The sequence below is a fragment of the Littorina saxatilis genome, linkage group LG2, assembly GCF_037325665.1.
Source record: "Littorina saxatilis isolate snail1 linkage group LG2, US_GU_Lsax_2.0, whole genome shotgun sequence".
NCBI classification, from domain to species: domain Eukaryota; kingdom Metazoa; phylum Mollusca; class Gastropoda; order Littorinimorpha; family Littorinidae; genus Littorina; species Littorina saxatilis.
Window position 1 is genome coordinate 94,718,549 of NC_090246.1, and position 18,037 is coordinate 94,736,585.

The 18,037-nt window shown below is 43.5% G+C and overlaps 1 protein-coding gene and 1 non-coding gene across 2 annotated transcripts; both read left to right on the forward strand.

Annotated features, from left to right (window-relative positions):
- Nucleotides 1-1,708: 1,708 nt before the first annotated feature.
- On the forward strand, nucleotides 1,709-1,781 carry Trnak-uuu (transfer RNA lysine (anticodon UUU)). The gene has a single exon. It is a non-coding gene; the product is annotated as a tRNA-Lys (tRNA).
- Nucleotides 1,782-9,329: 7,548 nt separating this feature from the next.
- LOC138960225 (zinc finger protein Noc-like) lies at nucleotides 9,330-17,637 on the forward strand. The gene is made up of 2 exons (XM_070332014.1): nucleotides 9,330-9,904; nucleotides 13,968-17,637. Exons 1-2 carry the CDS (start codon nucleotides 9,842-9,844, stop codon nucleotides 15,546-15,548), a joined length of 1,644 nt encoding a protein of 547 aa, XP_070188115.1. The 5' UTR covers nucleotides 9,330-9,841; the 3' UTR covers nucleotides 15,549-17,637.
- The last annotated feature ends 400 nt before the right edge of the window (nucleotides 17,638-18,037 follow it).

The following is an 18,037-nucleotide window of genomic DNA, read 5'->3' on the forward strand; positions in this document are numbered from 1 at the left end:
TGTGTGAATTGTTGGGGGTTGGAGGAAGGGGAGGTGTGGGGGGGGGGGGGGGAAGTTCCGAACCCTTTAACTTAGTACGTGCGTTCAACAGTGTATTGATATGATTTAGTGTTTGGAAACTGATGTGTGTTTGATTGCGCGTCCTTGTGGAGGAGAGCCAACGCTAGGAAAAAAACTCTGTCCAAATCAGATGTCGACCTGCATCTAAAAAAAAAAAAATTTTAAGTCTATTTTTGCATACCAAAAGAATGATAATATCAATTACCTATTCAGTGCAAGTAACTTCATATGGCCATCGTGCGTACTTTTCATGTTACCTCATGTCGATAGAAGCAAGGGTGGCTGAACCGAGATAGAGACCCGCGAAGGGGGGATTTGTGAGATTGCACGACAAAACCGCTGTCGTTCAGTAATTATCCAGCAGATTCTGTAAACAATTATATTAACTGATAACACTATTTATGCTCTGAACGACTGCCTTCATAAATAATGGTCGAAGCATTATGCAGTTTTACGATTTTGGTAGCGGTTCAACTGTTACAACTTAGCCGTGTGTCTAGTCGCGATTTATTTCTCAAGTCACCGCTACACGATACATGTATCACGCAATCTATGAACTGGTAAAACAACCAAAACTTCAGGCTATAAGAGCGTGCAATCCTCGTACAAAAAGAAAACTGCCTTGCACGAATCAGTTTTGCTTTTTCAGGTATCCTTTTTGTTTCGTATTTTACTGTGCTCGTACAAAGCAAAAACTGCCCTGCACGAATCACTTTTGCTTTATGAGATATCCTTTCTGTTTCTCTGTTAACTGTTTCGTATTTTATTGTGACAAGGTGTTGAAAACGACCAAAACAACTACCCCCCCCCCCCCCCTCCCCCCGCTTTTTTGGTCTTTGTTCGTTTCAGTTGGCAGTTTGTATAAAGCTGTACTTTTGTGGGTGGGTGACTTTAACTCTTGTTTGGTATTTGTGTTGCTAAACATAGATTTAATAATGGTTATATTATTTCGTAATGACTACTCATGTCAATTATAACTTTTGCCCCCGCCCGTGCCCCGAAAGGGCTCAATTTGATGAATTGACAAATCTAGAAACCTTTTGCCGGGCACTATACGTAAAGGTAAACCGATGATAATCTTTCATTGAACGGCGCGGCAGGCGAGGTTGTCCTGCACAGGGATTTCCTCAAGAAATTAAGAAGAAGAAGAAAATAAGACTCCAGTGGCGACTGAGTCGGACTAAGTTCAGAAAAATCATCATCCAATCCGCAGTTGTTAAGATCTGCTAGATCTGTATGCTGGTTCTTTCATGCTGAATTTGTTAACCTTTGCATCGGAAAATGTGAGACTGACTTGAAACTCTCTCCAGAAGATGGGGAAGAATAAGCACAGTGCGACAGAACAGTGTGAAAGAGACGCTTTTACGAAACAGCTTTCTCCTATCGCGCAGGGGTAGTGTGTACAACGCAACTCGATGTGTCACGTGACAGCGAGCAGTCTCGGCCCGCGCGCACAACTTGACGCATTGATCGAGCCAAAAGGGACACATTTTAACAACAAAATGGACACAAAGCATAACCATGGAAACTGTGGACCGGTGACGGATCATTATAGTAAAAACTTAAACCTTGAAATACGCAGTGCTAGTTTCTAGCGCATGTTGTCTAGTTGTTGTTATGTAGCGTGAATGTTGTCTCCACTGTCGGAGCCCGGTTAGCTCAGTCGGTAGAGCATCAGACTTTTAATCTGAGGGTCAAGGGTTCGAGTCCCTTATTGGGCGCTCCAAATTTTTTGCCTTTTTTCGTCCAGATATTGTTACTTTTATTGCTCAAAAATGTTTTGTATGCTTAGGATCTCAAAACAAAAATTTTATTTTCGTCAAAACCTTTCATGTTTGAAATATGATTTCCTCAGTTTGTATACATAATTAATTATGCCTTGTCTTAATTGTATGGTTTCTTCTCCCCTTTTATTCCACGTTTGTTATTTTGACAAGAAATCATTGCATTATCTGATTTTTTCCCACTGTATTAATTTTGTTTTCTGTTTCAAGTTTCTCCCAATAAGAACCCATTGTACTATGAATGTTTTCCACACTATATTTTGTTTTCTCAGTGTTTTAAGTTTCTGCTAAGGACTTGGCCCTGATAAAAAATACAGTAAATCCAAACACGAGACTGCCAACGTTCCTACATTCAGAATAAAAAACAACTTCTTCTTCTTCTTCTTCTTGGCGTTCGCAGAGGTTACACAATCAGTCCAGCACTGGTGATAAATGTTGTTGTTTTCTCCAACTCCTGTCGACTGCCGTATAGTTTGGTCTGCAGGGGAGTTGGTGACGGCCACACTTCTTTTCGTTCCTCATCTAGTAAGGGACATCGCTGTAAGATGTGTATAAAAAACAAACAAGAAAGGTAGATTGTTGGAACGTTTGTTACTGACAAAACAATACAAAATGTGAATGTAACGTATTGCTTTGTCAATAACAAATGTTCCAACAACCTACCTTTCTTGTTTTTTTATTCTAAAAATACAGCACTTGTCCAGTTTACATATTTGTGTAGACTACTTCTGCTCACAGTCTTGTTTCTTTCATCCTTGTGTGTTTGTTTGTTTGTGGATGGTTGTTTTTGTGTACCCGCTAACTCCTAACAGCTCGAGAATTCAGTGTTTAAATATTTGCATGACTAGGCTACTTTTGATTTTGATTTTATTTATGAATGTGTCATGTTTAATGCTGTCATATGATTATGTCATGTGTAATGCTGTCAAATGAATATGTCATGTGCGATGCTGTCATATGATTATGTCATGTGCAATGCTGTCATATGATTATGTCATGTGCAATGCTGTCAAATGAATATTTATGTGCAATGCTGTCATACGAATATTTCATGTGTAATGCTGTCATATGAGTATGTCATGTGCAATGCTGTCAAATGAATATGTCATGTGCAATGCTGTCATATGAATATTTCATGTTTAATGTCATGTGCAATGCTGTCATGCATTAGGGACAGGTTGGAAGATTCCAAGGCTACAATGTCATAGCCTAAAACCTTTGCAATAAAGTTTTACATCTGAATCTCTCTCTTTCTCATTCTCTCTCTCTCTCTCTCTCTCTCTCTCTCTCTCTCTCTCTCTCTCTCTCTCTCTCTCTCTCTCTCATTCTTGAGAACTGCCAACTCTCACCAGAGACACGACACACACGTACTATACCATGTCCCTGCTCCCACCCTCCCGTGAATAACTGTCCATCCCTTGACCCACGTACAGTTCCGCACAAATCAAGTTGAGAATGTTCAAAATGAAAAAAAAAAGTTAAACTTGCCTCGAGGCCAAAACTGCAAAGGGACATAATTATGATGTGCAAGTATTCCTCTCTGATTTTTAAATCCTGGATGGTTTGAAAATCAGAAAATCTATGAAGTAATCGGATTCTAGTTTACAATTGGACCTTTAAGCCAAGTTAAAGACAGACTTATTCAACGCGCGATATGAACCTCTTTATACAAATATCTTAACAACTCTCTCTCTCTCTCTCTCTCTCTCTCTCTCTCTCTCTCTCTCTCTCTCTCTCTCTCTCTCTCTCTCTCTCTCTCTCTCTCTACCTCTATCCTTGTAAAATGAAGTTCCATCTCCATCAGAGACCAGACAAAATATATGAATGTCCTATAGGCATGTATTGTTAGCCTTTTAAGGACATGATCTGGGTTATAGTGATAGCCATCTCCATCATCAACATCTCTCTCTCTCTCTTTTATCGTGTAAGACTTCACATCTCTCAAGCAGAATGCACACCAATCCAAACGAATTGCATCTATCATCACAGGTATGACACCTATGTCTATGACTATCACGGTTCTGTTATTGGCTGATCAGTCACATCTCATTTACGTCAACAACAAAAAAAAGAGAGAGAGAGAGAGATAGAGAGAGAGAGAGAGAGAGAGAGAGAGAGAGAGAGAGAGAGAGAGAGAGAGAGAGAGAGAGAGAGAGAGAGAGAGAGAGAGAGAGAGAGCACATTGAAGCACATATTTATAGCTCAGGTACCTTGACATCAACATCGCATTACAAGCATATCGAATGTCATGAAACCTCGCAACTTATCACCCCCGAACAAAAACAGCTGTCTGTCACAGCGCGCTTCACGTCCAATCATTGTGTCAACCTGTCTGTCGCGTGAGACAGCGTACGTGACGTTCAAGTCTGAGGCGTGACAGGCGAGGTGTCACATTTACAAGGGGAGCTCACAAAGGCAATGTGTCATTACTTGCGGCCCTTTTGAAGTGTTCCAACGAGACAGCGCGACAACTCCTGACTTTTCGGACATGAATATTGCTTTGTCAATTTTATGTCGGACAGAACCTGAGGAGACTGAGTTTCAAATGAAAGTGTAAACAACGAGATCGTAAGACAGAAGGACAACTGTCTGCGGGACATTATTATTATTCTCTTTATTTATATAGCGCCTTATCCGAAGTTCAAAGCGCTTTATGAATATATAACCATGTCAATTGATTTCACGTCGGACAGAAGTTGACGAGACTGAGGTTGAAATGAGAGTGTATACCTAAACAGTAATGAAGAGGTTTATATCGGTGTTTTAACAATTAGACAGTGGGACAACAGACTACGGGGCATGACTATGACCATGTCAGTTTCAAATAACAGCGTATAAAAATGAATATGACGGTTGGCCATGTCAATTGTACGTCGGACAGATATTGACGAGACTGAGGTTCAAATGAGAGTGTACATAAACAATTACGAAGAGGTCATAACAGAGTTGAGACAGTACCATGTTAATTGCAATCAGGCATGCAGACATTGACGAGACTGGGGTTCAAATGAGATTGTATACGTAAACAATTATGTAGAGGTCGAAACAGAGTTAAATGAGACGGTGGGACAACTGACTACGAGACATGAATATGACCATGTCAATTGATTTCACGTCAGACAGAAATTGACGAGACTGAGGTTCAAATGAGAGTGTATATATATACGTAAACAATTATGAAAAGGTCGTAACAGAGTTGAACGAGAGAGTGGCATAACTGACTACGGACACGAATATGACCATGTCATTTGCACGTCGGACACTCGGAAATTGACGAAACTGAGGTTTAATTAATGAGAGTGTACATAAACAGTTACGAATAGGTCGTAACAGAGTTGAGACAGTTGGACAACTGACTACGGAACATGACTGTCTATGACCATGTCAGTTACAAGTGGGACAGAAGTTGAAGAGACAGGTTCAAATGAGAGTGTACGTAAACAATTATGAAGAGGTCGCTACCGAGTTGAACTATAGACAGTTGGATAACTGACTATAAAGGACATGAATATGACCATGTCAATTGACTTCACGTCGGACAGAAATTAACGAGACTGCGGTTCAAATGAGAGTATAATACCTAAATAGGCCCTAATTATGAAGAGGTCGTAACAGAGTTAAATTATGAGACCGTAAGACAACTGACTACGCGACATGAATGACTATGACCATGTCAGTTACAAGTGGGACAGAAACTGAAGAGACTGAGGTTCAAATGAGAGTGTACGTAAACAGTTACGAAAAGGTCATAACAGAGTTGAACTAGACAGTGGAACAACTGCAGAATACGGGACAGGAATATGACCATGTCAGTTGCACGTCGGACAGATATTTACGAAACTGAGGGTATACATAAACAATTAGGAATATTTCTTAACAGTGTTCAGTGAGACAGTGAGACAATACAACTCATGATAACGGGACAGGAATATGACTATGTCAATTGTAGTCAGACAGAAATTGACGAGACCGAGTTTCAAATGACAACGTATACTGAAACAACGACGAGATCATAACAGATTTGAAAGAGACAGTGGGACAACTGACTATGGGACATGAATATTACCATGTCAATTGCAGTTAATTTCAAAATATTTTTGGTTCTGGTTTTAAACATTAACTTTGGCTCATGGCCATTGGTGACTGTTCGACAGTAAAAAGACATTTTTGGGTTTTACTTTTCTACGAGTACTATTCGAGTAAGCAGCATTTATGAACAGTGTTAGTCAAGAAATAATTTATGTATACACTCGGCATTTCCTATCAGAATGATTTTACACTGTAGTTGGTTCAAGGATTACAAGTATGCTGCGGGATCCAAATAAGAAAACAGAAATAAGCACACCTGAACATGCACGCAGCTCATACCAGAGACATTCGCCCTCTTTCTTCTTAATGTCAAACAACAAGAAGAATATTGAAATATTGAAATAGCAGCTAAAATGTGATAGTCTGATACAAGCAACCAGAGGCATTGAGACAACAAGGAGAGACACTGACAACTAAGGGCCGACAACTAACGAGGTTTTTTTTTAACACAAACACCCGAAATAACGTCTTAAGTCTCTTTTTCACCCTCCACCAAAGAAAAATTCACCATGAGGGAGAGAGGTGAAAACAAACAGACGATCATGGAAGCTTTTCTGATGAGACAACAAGACGGACAAGGGCAATGTTGTTTGATGACAGCCCGTCTGTCCTGCAGACAAGTTCGCCTTGCAGTCTAAGCCCCGCCCACTGCCCCGCCCCTTTCGCTTTAGACAGAGTGCAGCCTGAAGGTGACTGACAGCAACAGCACGCGGGCTTTCAAGCGATTTGGTGGAGCCACGATGGCTCAGCGGGTCTTTACTCTGCTGAAGAAGTTGGGTTCACGAACGGCGCTAGCTAGCTGCTGTGCTGCCGCATGCGGCTTGGGCAAAAGCGTCCACCAGTGAGCTATCAGGGAACGCTACGCGAAGTTTGGAGATCGCGTTGTGAATGTAATAGCAGGCTTGAACTACATCATTCATTCACACATTGCATTGCTTATCATATTTTGATTGAGACCATTATTTTGTGGCTCGATATGATTGCCTGTATATTTAATGTGTATAGCTCGTGAGATAGGATACTCTTTGAGTGTACTGGCTTTCATGTTGCCAGCAGCCACTTTGTTCACTGAGTCACACTCGTTATTCCACATCATTCTCATGCTGTGTGTTTTCTCTTCATTCTGAGTCAAATACTGGCTTTTAAAGTCATCCTTGGACTTGAAGTGAATCTAAGATGACAAAAACTCGAACATAAGCAGACAATTTTGATGTTTTTGTTAAAATCCTTATACATTCTTGAAATTTGAATAAAGAATATTACATGGTCTAATATTATGCGACTAAATCATAGTCCGTACGTGACACGTAAAGTACACTCCCCAGTAAATAGTATCCACACCATACACTGTAATTATCAAAAGAGCACGTACAGTCGTCTCAGATCACAACTTGAGCATTTTCAACGAAAGGTGCTCCGATCTCACAAAACAAATGACTCAGAAAGCTAAGTCGAGCAACACACCCTCTGATCAGGTGAGGTGATAGCAACACAAAACGGGTTGACGGAGGTTTGTTTTCCACCTGTGGACAACTGTCAAGAACCTGTCAGGAGGAGGAACGTGGCAGATTTTTTTTTAAACAGGACGTTTGGTTTTTTCCTGTCCCTTTAACAACACGAGGGATTGAGTGCGGGTGTCAGAAACAGGCTTTTTGCATGACAACAGAGGGTGTTGTTTGACAGGTAGGGTAAGACGAATGGTCCCGTGTGCTCCTTTGAACAAGCCACACGGACCTAGCCAAGGTACTGGGAGGATCGGGTTGCAGCTTGTGTGTTGTGTCCGCGATAAGACAAGCGGCCGGTGGGCTTTGAAGTCCCCCCTCGTAATTGTCCAATCTGTCAAGGGCCGCCATGTCCGTCTTTTCAACGCGGCGATCTCAATCTGTTTTCAAACACCCCAACTCGTGCCCCGAGTGATTGATAAGGTTTGCAATAATAATGCACGGAGTCCTTTGATCTCGCCGTCCGGCCTCTCAGTGCGCTATTAGCGTCAACTGCATTCCTGTGCCCCCGTGCACGCAGCTAGCCAAAGCCAGCTCAGGTTCAGGCAGTCGTGTTCATTGTGTGACGGCTACCTTACACAGGCACCGTAATCAAGAACAATGTACCATTATACTTTTGTTGAACCCATTTCCTTCTTGAGGCATGTTCATCTTATAGGAATCTGTGCAGTGGCGTCACAGCTACTTTAAACAGGCACCTTACTCACTGAAGTGCAATTACTTTCGTTGAACCCATTTTTTCATGAGGCATGTTCGTCTTATCGGTGTTTCAGAAAATCTGTGCTGTGGCGTTCATGGTGTCACAGCTTCTGTACACAGGCATCTGAATCAAGTACATGTACAACTTTTGCTAAAATCATTTCTTTGTGAGGCGTGCTCCAGCTCGGGTTCAAGGTTCGGTGTCCACAGTGTGAACCCAGTACAACTTTTCCTAAATGAAATGACTTCTTTGTTGTAAACGTCCTGTATCAAGTGTAGTGAGTGGTAACAGAAGTAAATTCGCCCAACCGAGTAGTGCGCGGAAGCAACATGCCCCTAGCACACCTGCAGGAAACAGCAGGCCTGTGCCGCTCCCGCAGAGCACATGCAGAGCTTGTGAGCAAAACGAGATCTTCAGTATCTACAGTATCGACCGACATGCTGGACTGAAACCTCTGACTGATCTGAACAATTATTCAAGCAATCAAAGCAAGATGATTGATTCTGGTACCTGTTTTAAGCTCAGTCTCCAACCCCTCGCTACTTTACCACTGTGACACCTGCAGACTCACGCATACCTTCAGCAAAGGCATGAAGTATAGAGAGAGCAGCCAAGGGATTAAATAAAAACCGACTTAAATCCATTCTCGTTTTGCTGAGAGCTTTCAGCTGTCATGTTTTTGTTTAGTCAAAGGGTATATATATGGCGTAACAGTTTGGGTTTTCATGGGTTCAGATCCGGTACCGTTTCAAGTTATCACGCTGTACACACAAAAATCGGTACAAGTCACACCACAGGAACGCGCAGCAGTAGCCGAGAGAAGCAGAAGAACCCTTTCCTCCCCCCGTATCGCCCGCCTGAGCGCGCCTTTCATCTCCCTGCCTATTTACAACGTGTACATTAACAGCACGCCGCGATATAAATCACCCGTGATTGACGGACGAGTCGTCAAAATGACTGATAGCATGGTTCACGAGGTGTCACCTGGCAGGCAGCCAACCTAATCGCCGTGCTCGTCGCTGATTGGTCCGCGCCCTGACAGACAAGTGCCCGTCAATGTCAGCGGCCGACGGTGACGTCACGCCTTCCTGGGCGGCCAGCCAATGAAAACGAGCGATGAGCCCTTATTTACGATTTCATTGGCAAGCGGTGCTGGCGTTTCATGTTGGAGTAATTCACAAGTGTTGTCGGCTCGCGTTGTGTGTGTTGTCTCGTCGGGCGGCATGTTTCAATAAAACTTGCCCGGCACTCGGCCCGCGTGCATTGTGATTGACAGGCCGTGCTGGCATTCCGTTGGCTGAAAGGGCCCCTCGCTTGCCTTTGACTACATCACTTGGCCGTACAACTTGCCGTGTGTTGCTCATAGTGCGTCGACTTCTGCTCGTGCAAGACGTGCTGAGAAGTGTCAGAGAGGAAAAAGCCCTTGTGTTGTTGGGACGCCACAATTATTACGCCTTCAACCTTTTCACACGCCATTTTGTACCAGGATTTTTCTACGCTTTTCTTTCTACACCCGGACATTGAAGTCATCAACAAATTCCCTCCAACAAGGGATATTTTGATGCTTCATTCTGGAGTGTACACTCGCATGGAGTAGGTGCCGTTTTGGAGTTTGTACTACGTTTTGCCCTCGTCTTCTGGAGTGTGTCTTCTTGGATTGAAACTTTTCACTTCTCCTATGTGGTGTTGACGCCAACGGTTTCAACATGTTGGCTTCAGGAGTTTCTCAGTATATAAACCCGGATTACCTGCAACCTCTTCCTACCACGGTATGTATCTGGATAAACTTTGTGTGGAAAAAAAACCCCAGACCGAAAAAAAGTTGAGAGAAAAAAATGGTCAAAATGTGGTTGTAATGGTAAATGATTAATTTTGACGAAAGAGTTAGAACAACATTCATTTGACTGAAATTGAGAAACATTTAGAAAGTCTGACAAAACGGAAAATAATTTTGAACGTCGATCGCAGCGGTAGCGTAAAGCCCCTTTCAGACGCCACAGCCGACGCAAACAACTCACGTCGGCGTTGGTTTGTGTTCGCGGTGACTCACTGGGCGCTAGCTGCTTCGCGGGGATTCAGCTAAACCAGTGAGCAGTATGCGAGCCGTTCGTTCTGGTCGGAGAGGGAATGTTTAGAGCTATGGGTTTGAGAGTGGAACATTTTTACTACGGATTTTTTTTTTTTAAATACATGAAGTTCAACATGCCCTTGTATATTTTAAGTTAGAGAGAGAGAGAGAGAGAGAGAGAGAGAGAGAGAGAGAGAGAGAGAGAGAGAGAGAGAGAGAGAGAGAGAGAGAGAGAGAATGAAGGGAGACGAACACCTGAGGGAGTTTTACTTTAAAATGTTGCAAATTTGATTGAGACTGAGAGACAAGTAGGCTAACATTCTTCATAACCTCACTATTTTTTTCTTTCGTCTATTCGTTCCTTTTTTTCTAGAGCCATTTTACGTTTGTATAAATGTGTGTTTAGCAGTTTACTTCACACGACTTCATTTGTATTCCCAATGTACCAAGACGACGAGTGGCAGAACGTAGCACACGACTTGTCAAAATTAAAAACACGAGACATGTAAAGCTTTTAAAGCGTTTTACTCCGTTGCAGCAGCGTGCCTCACCGATCGAAACGAAACTAGAAAGCAACTTAATGATGTAAAACCCCAACGCTATTGAATCACTCTATGAAGCAGGAAGTAAGGAAGGAAAGAACTGTGGTTTCTCATAAAAACGACCTTGTTTACTTACGTTACTAGGAACAAACAAGAGAGAGAGAGAGAGAGAGAGAGAGAGAGAGAGAGAGAGAGATAACCACCATACACATGTATGTTTTCCGCTCCGACCTTTCTCAGAAAATCAGATAAGAGACAGAAATTGCTTGGCATCGGATGGGTGGTTCCAGCCGAAGAGGTACTCAGACATTGCCCTCCAGGCACAGCAGAAACAAGCTAGCACTCCCTGCTTCCTCAAATAATTGTATTGACGTGGTCAGACGCTTTCAGTTTCACTTGTCAGAGCCTCCGTCTACCAAACCCCCGTGCTGTCTCTCCTTTTTACCGTCGAAAATCCAGGAGAGTGCTTTCTACGGTTTTGATAGAAATTACAGTTGTAAATGTAATGATTTCTAATACATTTTGTGTGTGTAGGCCTAATTGGACAAATAATGTGATATGGGTTTCATGCTAGTCCGCGTGTGTCGCGAAACGAAAATTGAGTTGCCACAATCACATTAAAAAGAGATTAATATTGTTTTATACCCTTCAGCATCGAGATTATTCACTGGTTGAAAAAAATATATCACTTAGTAATTCTGAACAGTCATACTCATAGTCCCCATACCATGTATGGGCAAAATGGAACAAATTCAGGCGCCTACGGGCGATTGTGGACTGGCGACCGACAGAGACAAGTCCGCGCTAACCTCGGTGCGAAACTATTGACAAGAGGAGCAAGGGCAGGGTGCCACACACACAAATGCCGGCGGCAATCCGAGCACGTTCAACGCGACAGAAAATCAATCTAGGTCGATGCGGCGGGCGATGGAGCCGGGCGGCAAAATGCCTGGAATTAGCGTGGAGTGATTAGCATTGTTTGGCCCGAAACCGCTTTTCATTTCTCTTCCTCTCCTTCCTCTTCTCCTCTTGTCTTCTTGTCTTCACAAAGGCAACCTCCTCCCTCCTTTTTTCCCAGTCGTTCAACTTTCTAGTCCTTTTGTCAAACGATAAATCCTTTCTCTCCCGTTCTTGTCTTTTTAAAGGCAAACCGACCCTCCTACAGGCGGTTAGAGTTTTGTTTTGTCAAGTTCCAGTCCTCTTGTCAAACGATTGGCAGACAGGAATGGCTGGTTTTCTTCCAAAGTGCCTGTGTGTGTATGTTTGTGATCTGTTCTGGGCGGCCTTTTTTTTTCTCTCTGAACAAGTGCAGCGTCGGTTTGGTTGTTTCATCCCAAATCCCTTGGAGGCTGGGCGGGCAGGCTTGTGGCGGTGCCATGTCATAACTACATTGATGAAGCGATGTGTTGGGAGTAAACAGGAACCAGGGAGACTGGCATGTTTAGCTGTTTGTAGGGGACTCCAGGGCATATCAAGCATAGGCGGAGGAAAACGTTTGCAGAAAGAGGAAGGGGGGGGGGAGGAGTGGGGGTGGGTGGGAGGAGTAGAGATCTAAGAGAGAGGGATGGAGAGAAAGAGAAAACTACGTGCTCTGAGAGGAAGACAGAGAACAAAGAAACCAAAACAAACACACACAAAATAAAATCAAAGAAACAAACAAACTAGCACAAAGTGTTGGCCTCTGAATAGTGCGAACAAATTATAGAATGCATCAGTCAGTCAATATTTACAATTTGTTTTCCGTTTATAGAACAGAGAGAAAGAGAGAGAAAGAGAGCTTCCCAGCACCTATCAACCCGCAATCGGGAGAAAAAAAACGACTTGCTCTTTATCCAGGATTGTTCTGGTTCACCACTAATGACAGGATCAGCTTTGAGCATGCACCGACCATCCCATTAACAGCCCCGGAGACTTGTCAGTTTTGATTCATTAGCACTCTTGACGGGCACGCTTGCCCTTGTTTGCTTAGTGCCTGCCAATATTGACCCTGTATGAGACTGTGTGTGTCGTGGGTCTACCTAGTTCGTCATACTTTGTTTGGTTGACGCTACTATACATTGTAATGTGGAGGTTGTTACGTTTTCTTCTTTTCTTTTTTTATGTGTTAATTTTTTTAATTGGGTTCTGGGGTAGACAAAGTCGGGATAATTTGAATTGACTGTGTGTGTGTGTGTGTGTGTGTGGGGGGGGGGTTACCAGCACGTTTCTTGTCTTTCAACCTATACCAATCTGTATGATCAATGAAGCTTTGAAACAAAATAGTTACTTTCCCCTGCTGTCAATAATGCATAGGGTTGTAATGTTACCTTGTTTGCGCAACAACAACAAAAACTGCTGCAAAAACACAAAGTCCTTTGATATCTAAGTCATTAGCATCCAAGACTAAATAATGTGAGAGAGAGAGAGAGAGAGAGAGAGAGAGAGAGAGAGAGAGAGAGAGAGAGAGAGAGAGAGAGAGAGAGAGAGAGAGAGAGAGAGAGCAGTTTAAACATCGTTTCACGAAGGTCAGTTGAGTTGCTTTTGAGTTCGGTGTACCTGTATCACCTTACAAGTTCACCGAAGAAAAAGGGACGGCGAACAACGAGAACAAAGTTGACAGTTCACAGCTAGACGTGTACGTTCCGTGACAGCGAATGCTTTTGAAGTTGGGGTCAGGTTTGGGGTTCATTTCTTTATAGCCCCCCAACCCGTGACGAGCTCAAAGTAAAAATCGTTTGAGCTAGGATTGTTTTGCGGGCTTGGAATTAAACACAGATGAAAGTCAAATGTGGGATTGATGATGGCACTACGGTCAAAGAATTTGATTGAAAGCAGATGAAAACGTCCACTTCGTTATACAAAAAAAAAATATATCGACAGGGTCATTTTGGTACTTTCGTAATGTACTGAAAACTGTAAAGAGCGTGTCAGCTCAGTGTCAGAAAAAAAAGAAAAGAGCATAAGAGAGAAAGAGAAAACAAAGTAAAGACCGAGAATTTACAAGAAAGAATAGTTGGAAAGAAGATTAGAACAAGGTTTTGTGCTGTCGGTTCCAACTAATACGTATTTTCCTAACGAACACAGTTGAAATGTATGATGAGGTGTCTATACCACCTGTAACCGGCTTATTTGTCTGTATTGTGTGCAGAAAAGTCTTTCTGTTTAGACCAACTTTCTTACCAAAGATTACCACAACTTGAACAAAAACTTAACCTCATGTTTTGTTCTGCATTTCTGTTACAGCTTGATGCCAAGAAGAGCCCACTAGCCCTGCTGGCACAGACATGCAGCAGCATCGGGAAGGACCCCTCCCCCTCCAAACCCATCATCCCTCCCCTCGACAAGAAGGACAAGGAGGCGATGGACAAGGCGGAGCAGGACAGGAGACCCTCCTCCCACGGCAGTAAGGGGTCCAGCGGCGACTCTGGTCGTGACTCAAAACCCGGGTTCAGAACCATCCCGCCCAAAGACATTCCACCCCTCGTGCCTATCGGTGGTGACAAGCACAGTGACAGTAACGCCCACAAGAATTCATCTTCATCTTCGTCCTCTTCCACCTCTTCTAGTGAAACCACCAGCCACAGCTTGTCCGTGTCCTCAGCATCCACCTCCTTGTCTTCCCACAACATCCTCAGCAGCAGTAGAGACAGTCGGCCGGTCAGCGCCACCGGGTCAAACAGTCAAAGGTCTACCTCCAGGAGCGGCAGTGCGCGGGAGGGGCATGATTACCACAACAGCACGCCCCCCGCCTCGCTCAGCCTCACCAGGCACTCGGCGTCAGCATCCCCTCCCTGCATCAAGAGCTCCTCAGCCCCCGTGTCTCACACTCACAGCTCCCTCGGCTATCCCAAACCTTCCGTCAGCCACTCCTTCATGCACGGCCTGACCGCCACACATCCCCTGGCGGCAGCCTATCCCCATCTGTCTCTGCTGGACCCGGCCATGCAGAGCTACCACAACGCGCTGGCCGCGCACCAAGGACTTACCTCTCTGTCTTTAGCTGCTGCGGCTCAGGCTCAGGCTCAGGCTCAGGCCCAAGCCCAGAATGCCGCTGCTCTGAAAGGAGCCAGCAGCGCGGCCCTGTCACCGTACGTGGCCTACGCCCGGGTCAGGACTCCTTCAGGTGCCACCACTCTGGTGCCCGTGTGTCGGGACCCGTATTGCACCAACTGCCAGCTCACCATGCAGAACTCGCACTTATCCAGCGCCTGCACGGCTCCTGGCTGCTCCCAGTGTGCCCACGAGAAGTCTCTGACCAGCCTGACCAGCGGTGCTCTGGCCGGGCTTGGGGGAGCTGGTCTCCCTATCCTGCCCACCATCTCTCAGGCCGGTTCCCTGTCCAGCAGCATGGCTGGACTCTCCTCGCTGCACTCGTCCCTCTACCCGCTGGCCGCGCACCAAGGACTGGGCTACGTGTGCAGCTGGGTGGCGGCGGGCAGCGAGTACTGCGGCAAGAGGTTCGGCACCTCAGAGGAGCTGCTGCAGCACCTCAGGACTCACACCTCCAGTGCTGTGGAGGCCTCCTCATTCGCCGCGTACGGAGCTCTGGGGCTCCACCCTGGTCTGGCCGCTGCGGCGGCTGTCAGCAGTCATAGCCACTACCCGGGCTCGCCCCTCAGCCCCAACTCACTGAGAAGGGCCTACCCCACTTCTCTCAGTCCCGTCAGCTCCCTGCTTAGTGCCAGCCGTTACCACCCGTACAAGTCTCATCTCGGGGCTGTGCCTCCCCCCGCCCCTACGGCCCACGGACTGCCCGCTGTCGGACCTTACTTTTCCCCGTACTCCTTGTACGGCCAGAGACTGGGCGCCGCTGCTGTACCTTGATGTATCGTGTGACGTCATTGGGGTGAGACGTCACAAGGTGTTGTGATGTCACAGACTAGAATTTTTTTCTTTTTGCCATGATGATCCCTTCCTTTATTAAACATTTGAGGATCCTCTGCTCTGGAAATCCGACTGTTCTCTGATCTCACAGACAGAGAGCTGTGCTGCCAGCAACTGCATCGCCACACAGTGTGTTAAAAGTGACGATGAACTGATGAAAACGTGTTTATGGCCATAGACAAAGAAGACTTGTTATTTGTAGCACACCTCACCACAAGACGTTTGAACAGACTCTGGTTTGTGTTCGTACTAACTACAATTCTGTTTATTTTATTATTTGTTGTTTGTGCTTCTCGGAGCACACAGTGGGTGAACGTAGAGAAGATAATTATGATATAACCTGAGATAATCGCAAGAACTGAAGAAATATTGTGTATGTGTTGAAACACTTCTCACACCTTGTATTCGATGTTGGTTGTATGATGGATGAAGTACAACTTGATACTGATATGACCGGTTGTTTAGTTGGTTGGCTCTGATTCACACCACAGTTGTTTTTTTTGTTTTTTTTAATATGCACGTTAACATGGAAGGGAAAAAACTAATGCAGCGCAGAAATCAGACGACGCTTTCTGCGATATAGTGTGATTCTCAGGTAAGCTTCTGCATAGCTCCTGAAAATTGAAAGTGGAACACTGTGCGAATAATGAAATTCTTGCTAATTTTGACGAAAAATAGAGTGCGTATTTTCATTAAAGCGTAGTAAGCGTATCTCTAAAGGAAACAATTACACACGTTTTTGTTTGAATCACCTTCACTGAAGTATTATAGTTGAGACTTGAGCAAGGGGAAACGTTGTGAATCAGTTAATGTTTTCTCCCAACTAGCGGAACTAAACTGTGTATGAAATTGAAACGCATGCGCAATGCGTATGTTAACCACCAATCAAAATGGGGGTGCTCTGTACGATAATATCTGTGATTTTTTTCTCTTAACACGAAGTGTTGTGTTCATGTGTTTCTTTTCTTCGTGTTTTGTTGGTATCTTACAAATGATAGAAGTGCACAACGATTCCTGATCATAATATTGTATGCCGAAATGCGAGATCGTATTTTTTTTTCTCAAGTGAGGGATAAGCATGTGGAATAAGAGAAATAACAGTTTATGAATTGGGTCGTAAAAAAACCACAAAAAAACCGCTTCAGTCTTGATTCGTATGCAAGGTTTGTGCATTGCCGACCGTTCATGAACCTGATAGGTTAAAACTTTCATGAAGGATTGACGGAAAGAAAACAGTCACGGCTGAATATATTGCATTTAGCACTTCACGTTTCTAATTTAAATATAATTTGTTTAGTTTCGTCCTTACATTTTGCAGTTGGAATTGATTCATAAGCTCTAACAAATTGTTTTAACTAGCATCAGTGTCGTCCACAAGACTGCATAAAGTACTCACTACTGAAGGTTAATTTGATATCGCATAAACCTTTCAGATGCAATGAATCTTAATTTCAGTTTTACATTTCTTGGCAGTCTTAATTATAATGTCACTAACATGGCGCATGAAGTGATTTACGGCGAATTGTTGAAGCGGTTAAACAAACACTCGACATTTTCTTTTTCTGTGTTCATATTTGGTGATGTTTTTCAAAAAGTTGTTTATTTGTGAGAGCAGTTGTAATATGTTGTTCCAATCACAAAGTTGAAGAAATGTAGAGAAGATGTTTTATAACTATGAGGTGACTTGAAAGTGTTGGTTTTCAGTGTAAATGGCGAGAACTACTATATGTTGAAGAATAATGGGCGAAGAACTCATACAAGTGTCAAATAGCGTATGAATGATCATATGTTGCAGATTGTTGATGTTTGCATGAACATGAATGTGTCAAATATTGGGTGAGAAATGAGATACGGCATTGTATGTGATGACTTTGGTGTGAAATGGCAAAAGGTGAATGAAGTGATATGATTGATGGTGTGTCAGAATGTCATGTATAGAATTTTTATCAATGAGAGAAAAAAAATGTTATATCATAAACTGATGTGTGATGTTTCATAATTTTATTGAATAAATCTATTTGCATTTGAATTATTTTGTTTGTTTTCACATTGATCACAAACGTACGCATATTTCTCTCTCTCTCTCTTCTCTCTTCTGTCTGTGTGTGTGTGTGTGTGTGTGTGTGTGTGTGTGTGTGTGTGTGTGTGTGTGTGTGTGTGTGTGTGTGTGTTTGAGACTAAAATGCAAATTTGCGGGAAAACAGCCAGCATTCACAATAACTGTTAGTCTGTATAGCAGCACAAACAAATGTAAAAGAAATTGCATGTCAAAGCAATTGTATAATAATGATCTGACAAATGAAAACAGCGAAACACGTCTTAACACAACACAAATTAAGGCTATGTTCGAGCAATCTAATATATACCACTAAGAATAATAAAAAGCAGAACTCGATTATGCAATATAAAACTGAAAAGATACAATAAAT

Bases quoted from the DNA above. Each gene is read 5' to 3' on its own strand.
- LOC138960225 (XM_070332014.1), top strand. From the start codon at position 9,842: ATGTTGGCTTCAGGAGTTTCTCAGTATATAAACCCGGATTACCTGCAA. The intron at 9,905-13,967 runs GTATGTATCTGG...TTTCTGTTACAG, and splicing joins TGCAACCTCTTCCTACCACG to CTTGATGCCAAGAAGAGCCC.